Consider the following 9,546-nt stretch of genomic DNA (forward strand, 5'->3'; position numbering starts at 1 on the left):
AAATAAATTTCTTAAAGTTGCCAAGAAGAAACTACAAACACTATTGACAAAAACATCCATCACATTGACTTGTATGATGATTGTTTTAATTGTGGCATTTAAGATTGCTTTCATTATAGACTTGGAATAAGATTTTTAGTAAGATTATTTGCAATAATTTGTCCAATAATCTTGTTTTGTATGATTTTTGGCTAATTTTGCATAGTATATGATTTAATCAACAGATTATATATAATAAAATATTATTTTATAAGGTTATTAACTTATACCAAAATTTATAATACGACTTATTACAATATAATATTGGATAATATTTATCGATCCGATAGTAAATCGAGCCGTATAGACAACTTTGCATAAGCCACATGTTAGTAGTTCTTTTTTTTAATTTTTTTTATTTGGTGTGGACCAGTACTAATTGTTTCTAATCTTTTTTTTTTTTTTTTTTAATTTGGTGTGCACCAGTACTAATTGATAAATATCGGCATACCGATATGTAGTAGTATGATATCAGAACCTTGAAAATTATAAATACTAATGTGAGTATAGAGAAATTATAACTTGGTAAATGGCTAAGCAACATGTGAGGATTCATAGGCTTTTTTTAAATAAAAGGATGAGTTGGTGCCATCATTTCTCACAGATCAAAAATTTGTGTAGAGATCTCAAATGTCATTTTGTTTTTTTCAACAATAAATATGAATCAGAATATAAAAAGTACACAGGATGATGCTTCAATTGTGTATTTCAACTGTGAACAAGAAAATGTACACTGTAGCAGATGGTTGTGTTTATCATGTACATCTGCAGGAAAACATGATGAGGCCTTCCACCTTTTCTCATTATTTCCTGCAAATCAATGATGACATCTTGTCAAATGAAATAAAAGACAGTAACCAACTACAACAGCATGAATGGAAAAAGGCAGATGAATTATGTTTGGACTGTGGATACAACCATAATGAGTGCTTAAGAAAGCCTCAAACAGCTACCTGGAGCTCTTGGATTCATACATGAGATGAAGAGGTACCCAACCAGCAAAGTTTAGGAAAAATATGTAGTTGATGATTAAACCTGATAATATATTAGGTGCAACACAGGGAAAACATAGATCACAAGATAAAATAGCATTTTTTTTTTTCATCCAAGTGTTATCCAAGACCAATTCTATGCTATATTCTTTTTTAAATAATAACAAGAACTTTTTTGCCTTGTAATTAAGTTTGTAGTTGGAAAAACAACATATACTTGCTAAGCATTTTATTCAAGAATATGTCTTGCATTATATATACAATTATGCAAAATACATGCCTATCAATACCCAATATAATAGTAAAGGTAGGACAAATAGTTATAAAACTATATGAGATAGAATTGTGCTATTGATCTAGATCAAGCGAATGCACTATTTTGTTTCGAAAGAGATCCCCATAAAAGGCTTAACTTTCTTTTGTAAAGTTTCCAAAGGAATGAATCATAATTCTTTTTTTAAGAAAAATGAATCTAGTGGACAAAGCTAAGGAGTGTGGAGGGGGTCAATGCATGGTGTCTTCACCTGTCTATCAATAGAGAAACTACATGATCACTTTCTCATTAATAACATAAGAAATATTCAAGAATGCTCATATATTTTCTCACATGAATCCTAATCTTCTTGAAGTACATGAATGAGTGCATACCAGGGGAGTTTAAAGGTCTCTTTCCAACTTCCCTGCTGCTTAGAACAGGCAGCATAGATTCTATCAAGTCGAACAATTATCTCCGAAAAGGTCGGTCTCGTGATAGGCTCGGGATCCCAACACTCTTCGATCAACCTGCCATGATAAACAGACGATTTGATGAACAAATCTCCTACCAATATATTGTTTGTTTTTATGTAGTCGATCTTAAATTATTGAAACAAATAATAGGATGATATGATTATAGTGAAGCTAAGACATCAATTATTCAAGCAAAATTAAGAAAAGAAGCGATATATAATACTAACATTTCCTAAGCTAGAGAAATATTTTGAAGCAAAAGATCACATAATTTTTGGTTCCACATTTAATTAATATGGTAAATATTCATACACATCAGGTTCTAAAATTCTCAGTTTCTGAATAAAACACACCAAGAATTTAAATGTATTACATGGAAAAAAATGTTTTAAGAAGTGATAGAAAGGGAGGCACATAAAAATATCTTATGTTTTGGAAGGCAGGGACACAAATACCAACTTTAATGCCACGGAATTTGTTGGGTATTAATGCATATGCCACAAGTCTAAGGGAGGGATACATGTATGCAGAAAAACCTAAAGAATACTTAACCTGATAAGCTATTTAGTAGTTTGATTCGTGAATTCTAGCATGTAATACACGACAAATGCTAAGGTTTCAGGTTTTTTATTTGTTTGTAGAAGATTATATCTACTAAATAATTTGAATTTATTTGAAGCATATTTCACAGAAATTATATATGCATATTATGGAAGAAATCACATTGGTTTAGAAGAACTTTAATAAGTCAAACTTACTCCTTAACCTCTGGAGGATAACTTTTAGATTTGTTCTTCAATGGAGGTCTCATGCCTTTCAAGCAAATCAATCTTGAAGCTTCTTCTGGACTCTTTGGGTGGAAAGCTGGTGCTCCTTCGATCATCTGAAACCATCAAGTGAGGAAATTAACCGTGTTTGGATCTCTAGATCAATAAATGAGAACCAACCCATAAAATTGATGAAAATTACCACAGAATTATCTTAACTATGTTAATCAACTAATATAATTTATATTGAATACTACTACATGATGTTCCAAAATCGAGAGGTAAAATGAAGACATACAGTTTGTTAAAAAAAAGCAGGAAATGATCCAAAATATTATCCCATGGCAAGGAAATTGACACAAATATTTCAAATAGATGAAAACAGAATGAACAAGCCACCTACCTGATAGTAAGTACCAGTTAACCAACATGATCAAGAAGATACTTTGGATCATGGTTCACATATAATACCTATGCATTTCCCTAGAGATTGAAACAAGCTTCCATCATTACTAATAAACTGGCAATGAGTTGCATGCTATATTTCTTGTTTACTGCAAGTCATTTTTTGGATGATAAGAAGACTGCTACTATGAATCTCTTGTCATCATTGACCTATATAAAAAATTATATTTTTAGTTAAATTGAGAATATCTAAATCTTTATTTATAGTTTCTAATAAAAATTTTCTAGTTCTCCCTCTATCTCTCCTGGTATCACTAACATTTTAAGAAATTTTAAGAAAGACTGTTGCAGAAAACTAAATTCCAAACTGTGCAGATAAAATACTTCTAAAGACTTCAACAAACCTCATACAGAATGAGACCAAAAGAGAATGCATCAACGCTCATATCAAAGATTTCGTCCTTGTAAATTTCAGGTGCCATGTACAAGCCTGCCAAAATAAGTGTAATCTTTGAACTGTAAGATTACTGATTTGTAACAAGCAATATCTCTCCTATGCTCTATGCTCCCGTCAAATAAGGTCTGCAATTATTCACTGAAGATATGAAATAACTTTCACTCATTGTTTTCACTAGTAAAATGCATAAACTTATCCAGAAAACCATTTTCAACTTTGGAAGGGTTTCAATCTTGAACATCATGACCTTGCAGACACAGATACCATTCAACCTAGTGGCTTTTCCTGTATGATCATCCATTGGCGAGTGTTTAAAGACAGCACTCCCATAAATTAGGCTAAAACAAGTGTTGAAGTGTGGCTCCTGAAAGCTCCAGTAGCTAACATGAAACTTTATTTGTTCTGCTCTATGTGATAATTTCCCAAGTTATAAAAGAAAAGAGCTATCTTTTTGTTTTGAGAGGCCAGAATAGGGATTGGTACCAGCATCAGTAATTGGGATTGAAAGGGGATTACATGACTGGGATCAGTAAGATCGATCAGATAGAAACAATGATATCAAAAGCAGCCAAAAAAAATCTAAAATAAAGAATACAATGATAAAAAGATTATAGGAACAACATTAATTATACATTAAAAAACTTCATGAAATATTTGACTTTCTTAAAAAAACACATATATCCAATAAAAACAAAAGATTCAAAATATATCCTCTTGTGATGTTCAAGATAAATGATGCAACCCATTGTATCTCAGTGTTGATTGTAATGCAAGTGACATGTTTGGTAATGCAAAGACTATTACAGTAAAAAAATTTATTTAAATAGAGTGTCCTTCTTTAGGATTTTCAATTCAAATTTTAATTCGAACAGATTGCCTTCTTAAGGATTTCACTTCATCCTCTCATTTTCTCTCCTGATAATACTTCCTCTCTGTTTGACCAACAGCTAACAATAAAATTAACAACAATGTGAACTATGTATACAATGGTTTCAGTGAATAACAAACACAACAGTATTACCATCTCCTCTATATCGAGGTCATAGTCATGTGTCTCTTTTTAAACTTTGTTTTGTCTCCTATTTTTCTGTCAAGGTTGTCAAATTGTCTCCTTTTTAACTCTGATTGGGTTTATCGATTCTAGTCTTTTCCAACTAATATATGAATATAAGGCCCAAGCAATTGGCTGAATCTGGATAACTCTTAGAAGATACCAATATGAATTGAGCTTATTGTGTATTCTAATGAAGATAATGAGAGATGATACTGATAAATACATGATGCAAAAGATTTCAGCTTAACGCAATCTAACAGTAAAAAAAATGTCTAATCCAATATAAGAATCTGATTGTCACACTTAATTAATTCTAATGTTGCCTCAATCAATTTTCTTGTCATAAGAATTGTAACATCATTTGCAGTATACTAGTCATTCTTAATACTAGTCTCTCAAGGATTAAGTATGTCAATCCTTTCCAAGTCTGTGTAGTTCTTTTCACAAATAGATTCAAAGTTACTAACATAGCCAAGGACTCAAGGCACTATTCTAAAAAGACTATTTTCTCTAAAGTGAAACTAAGAATATTGAAGATTGGAACTAATTTTTGAGAATGCCATTCTCATAAATGTCAATGTGAAGTAGTTTGATCAATTTCTTCAACCTATATGCTTTTTATCTATCATCTAAAAGAACAATTACCCACCAAACATGTAAACAACTTTAGCATTTCAAGAAACAAAAGTCATCATTGTTGATGTCAATCGAGCCGATCACTGATAATCTGTAGAATTAAATTATTGTATCCCGTTGTAATACGGAAAATACTCACACGAGCATTTTTCACAAACAAGAACATATAGCATTCTTAAACAATACCTGCTATAATATCTATCATATGGAGCTTAAAGAACAGTCTTTAGGACAAGAAACACATATAGCATTCAAACATGTACCAACTGTAATTACCTCATGGATGTCTAAGTAATGGCAAAGAATCACTTCATAGTCTATGACAGTGTACAAATAAATTTTTAAACTTCAAAAGTGAAAGTTTCCTGTCAAACTGTGCAATTTTGGCTGAAAGCAATACTTACTCAAACTGTTAATTTTAGTTTTGGAATCTGCCAATTTTGATTTATCAGATGAAATTTTTGATAACTTCATTAATCCAAAACCGGCCACCTTCAATTGCCCCCCACAATCGAGCAAGATATTTCTGGCACCTTACCAAATTTCAAATATTAAAGTACAATACAAAAACAAATAAGTAAACATTGATGCAGAATAATATACGCATGAAAATGAGCTCACATCTTCATTGGTTCATCTTACTTTGGTTTTAAATCGCAATGAATGATTGGTTCTGGCTTACATTGATGAAGATAATTCATACCCCTGAATATGAAACAACAACCACAGCATCAATAAAGCCCTCCATGTTATTAAAAGTAGAGGTCTTCAATACAAATTTAGAGACATGCAATCAAACAAGAGCAGTTAGTATATTTCACACTGACTTTGATGATATCTTGTAAGACTCCACCTTATTTTAGGGATATTTTACTAGATTCTTAACTACATTGTTGGCTTTTAAAGCACAGCTAATTGCAATTATTATTAATTGTTTATTGTTAATCACAGTGCTAATTATCAGCTCATTTGACACCATAAATTGTATGCCATTACATCTCTTGCAAGGGTTACCACATGTGACCTTAGCTTCTCAGCTCATTTGACACCATAAATTGTTAAGTCATCACATCTCTTGCAAGGTGTACAATATGTGACCTTTACTTCTTTCTAACTAAATATTGTAGTTGTACATGACATCTTTTTGCTTGCAAAGGTAAGGCTATATATAGTGATCCTCCCGAGACTCACATTGGCTGAAGTGACGTGCACTACGACCTCCTTCATCATCATGACAAGCACCTTGTGGCCAATGGAATTTGAAGTTTGATAAACTTATAAATTTGGAGTATCATATTTGCAGCTAGTGTCTAACCATAATCCTATTTCATTCAAAGACTGGAATTATGAATCAAATGAAGGTAAAATGTTAACAAAAACAAAGGGAGATGTACTTAGTCTTGTCATGACAAGAAAAAGGACACTTGTCAGTGTAGCACTTCACTGCCCTGAAGGAAAACTACACATTATCTCTTAAACATCAACTAAAACTTGAATGATTGGTGGGGGTGCAACTATGTTAGAGAAAAGATCCACAGAGTCGGTGACATCACTAGCTTCCACAAAGTCTTAAATCCAATTTTTTGAATAAAACATATGATGAATTATTAATTCCAAAACTTATATCAAACAATTGTAGGAATTTACTATTAGCTTTGTACAGTCTTTAAAGTAGGTTATGACTTACCTGGCAATTTCAAGAGCGAATCTAAGAACTTTATGGGGCTGTAGACGTCCTTTCTTTTGAAGATAGCTCCCTAAGTCACCCTGAATTTCAACGAAAATACTCCAGACATTATGATCAAGAAAAAATGAAGAATCTTCGTGGATAAAATATTATGATAACCTTGACGTGAGACAACAATTAGAACTAAGAGGCTCATATAGAAAGGCAAAAAGGATATAAACCATGAGGCAAAGAAACATGATGGTACAGAAATATTGGAACACACTGGACTCATAAATAACTTACGTTTGACTGATACTCCGAAACAATCATCATAGGTACATTTTGGGTTACAGCTCCTACAAACTGAACTACATTAGGATGCCGGACCTTTTGTAACAGATTCAACTCATGCTTGAAAGAATTTCTGTAGATGAGAAACATCTTAAAAAGTGTCAGAACAAAGAATCGAGAGGATGCAAGAAACTAAATGTAACACTTTGTGAAGTCTAATATACAAGAACAGAAGTGATGCTGAAATATCAGGTGGTCATTAGTGGAATAAATACAACATTGAATTTGCCACATGTAAATGACAGAAGCAAGTCATAATTTGATCCAGAGAACTTCTGAAATATAAAAATGGTTGACCACCTATTCTTATTGCGCAAAAAATAACAGCTATCTTAAAGAATAGAAAAGTAGGTTAAGAAATTACACACTGTCTGGATCTGAATGGCTTTCCTTGTCAAGGATTTTCACAGAAACCTTAGTACCATTCCACTTAGCAACTTGATAAGTACCCTGACAAAATGTTGAGAAAAGAAATAAGTAAAGTTTCATCTGCTAATCAGATAAACCATCATATGACTTATAACCAATATGCGAGGAATCAATACGGATAACAGTGTGATTCTATTGCAAGATAAATTCAGCTTGTACAATGAAAATATATAAGAGTTCGAATGCACTAAATCAAGAAATCAAAGCTCAAACACTATAAATGATTTTTGCTGCAACAACAGTACCTTATTCAACACACTAATTCATTATTTGCATACCATATTGACCTGTTATGGATCAACATATATCAAGTTTCACTAGCATAGAAGAACAGCCACATAGCACTCACATGTATAATCGGGCACCTTTTTTGGCCAGACTACAACTCGCAATAGAGTCAAACTCTGTTTCTCACCAAACACTCTGTTGTTCCATCCAAAGTACAGAAACTAGATGGAATCTTGATGCGAAGTAGGAGATCATAACTACTAGATTTTTGTTCCCCAAAATAAGTAGAATTTATGCTGAATATGCTGTTCAAAGCAAGGTGGTTACGCAGGGAAAAAAGTGACGAAAACATGCCTTTAGGGCCTCTTCACCTCGTCTAATCTGGATCTCCCCTGGATTTAGCTCATACTCTGGAACTTCTTGGGAATCTGACACAGCCATGGGAGTCCTCCAGGTTTTCTGCAGAATTAACAAGAAAGAAAATTAGGAGGTTCTTTCTCCTAATTAAAAGAAAAAAATGTCTTAGAGGGACCAAAAAGAATACCGGAGCTTTGGCTCCTCGAGCTCTTAAGATGTTGTAGACTTCAACATTGCCATAGCACTTGGCATCTGCAGCAGCCTACTATGCAGCAAAAGTTGTTATATAGTGTAAAATCCCCAAATTAAATCAGATATCACCGAAGAGCATGAACTACTTCAATTCGGGTCGCTTGCAATAGGTTTAGCGAAGGCTCGTTGTTTTTCTGACCTAATACTAATGAACACATGGAAGCAAATGAGAAATCATAAGCAGAAAGGTGGGATTTTTACCGTGCTGCCCCATCGATCCCTGGCATCTACGTTGACTCTCCAGCTCAGCAGCAGCTTCACGACGTTGACATGCCCCTCACACGCCGCTATATGCAGCGCCGTCCTGCCGTCCAGATCGATGCTATTCACATCGACGCCGCACCTGAGGAGCTCTTCCATCCCCTTGAAGTCCCCTCGGCTGGCCAAGAAAAGGAGCTGCATGGTGGAATCCAGGTTCTCTGGCACCGTGAGCTCCTCCCTGGCGGGGCTGCTGCTCCTGCGGTTCGGGTCGAGCGAGGACTGCCGCCCGAAGCTGAACCGGATCACGTTGCTCAGCCGATGATCGAAGGAGCGGTTCCGCTGGAAGGTGAACCGACCGCTTCTCCTCCCGGAGCCCCCGGAGAGCTGCCGCGAGACGACGCGGTTGAGCTGGGGGGACGCCTGCTCCATCTCCCTCGATCAAAGGAAAAGCCCCAACCCCACTAATCAAGAAGACAGAGACAAGAAAAAGAATGGAAAAATCACATCTTTGGAAGAGAGTTTCGGAGGAGATCGGGATGCAGACCCCTGGTTCGATCGAGAACCAGGGCGGGGAGGAGACTTGGAGGAAGGCGGGAGGTCGAGGAGAAGGAATCGGGGTGGAAGTGGCTGTGAATTAGCGGAGGGGAGGGAATGGAGGAGGAGTTGAGGTGGGGAGGAGATTGGAAACCCTAGTTTTCCGGAGGGAAGGGGAGGGAAATGTAACATCTTTTATAGTTGGGAGAAAGCCCCGCCAAATAACGGTATGATTGAAGCCACAGCGCGCCATTTTTGAATCCAGAAATATATATGTATATATATACATATATATATATATATATATGTATATATATAAATATATACATATATGTATATATATACATATGTATGTATATATATACATACATATGTATATATATACATATATGTATATGTATAAATATATATATGTATACATATACATATGTATATATATACATATG

The 9,546-nt window shown here is 34.5% G+C and overlaps 1 protein-coding gene across 2 annotated transcripts; it reads right to left on the minus strand.

Annotated features, from left to right (window-relative positions):
* Positions 1-366: 366 nt before the first annotated feature.
* LOC104000214 (integrin-linked protein kinase 1-like) lies at positions 367-9,248 on the minus strand. Of its 2 annotated transcripts, XM_009422200.3 has the most exons (12): positions 8,567-9,248; positions 8,301-8,375; positions 8,111-8,215; positions 7,464-7,549; positions 7,052-7,172; positions 6,767-6,846; positions 5,722-5,784; positions 5,484-5,605; positions 3,337-3,422; positions 2,519-2,643; positions 1,680-1,814; positions 367-849 (listed from the first exon to the last, which is right to left on the minus strand). In XM_009422200.3, the coding sequence occupies exons 1-12, from the start codon at positions 8,993-8,995 to the stop codon at positions 843-845; spliced, it is 1,434 nt and encodes a 477-aa protein (XP_009420475.2). In that variant the 5' UTR covers positions 8,996-9,248; the 3' UTR covers positions 367-842. The 2 variants fall into 2 exon arrangements, with proteins under 2 accessions (XP_009420475.2, XP_064944125.1); XM_065088053.1 differs by having other exon boundaries at positions 367-1,814.
* Positions 9,249-9,546: the final 298 nt, after the last annotated feature.

Source organism: Musa acuminata, chromosome BXJ1-2, assembly GCF_036884655.1.
Source record: "Musa acuminata AAA Group cultivar baxijiao chromosome BXJ1-2, Cavendish_Baxijiao_AAA, whole genome shotgun sequence".
NCBI classification, from domain to species: domain Eukaryota; kingdom Viridiplantae; phylum Streptophyta; class Magnoliopsida; order Zingiberales; family Musaceae; genus Musa; species Musa acuminata.

Excerpts from the sequence above, each read along its gene's own strand:
- LOC104000214 (XM_065088053.1), bottom strand. The coding sequence starts at position 8,995 with ATGGAGCAGGCGTCCCCCCAGCTCAACCGCGTCGTCTCGCGGCAGCTC. Across the intron at positions 6,847-7,051 it reads TTTCGGAGTATCAGTCAAAC|GGTGACTTAGGGAGCTATCT; the intron begins GTAAGTTATTTA and ends GTTGAAATTCAG. Across the intron at positions 2,644-3,336 it reads TTGGTCTCATTCTGTATGAG|ATGATCGAAGGAGCACCAGC; the intron begins GTTTGTTGAAGT and ends TGATGGTTTCAG.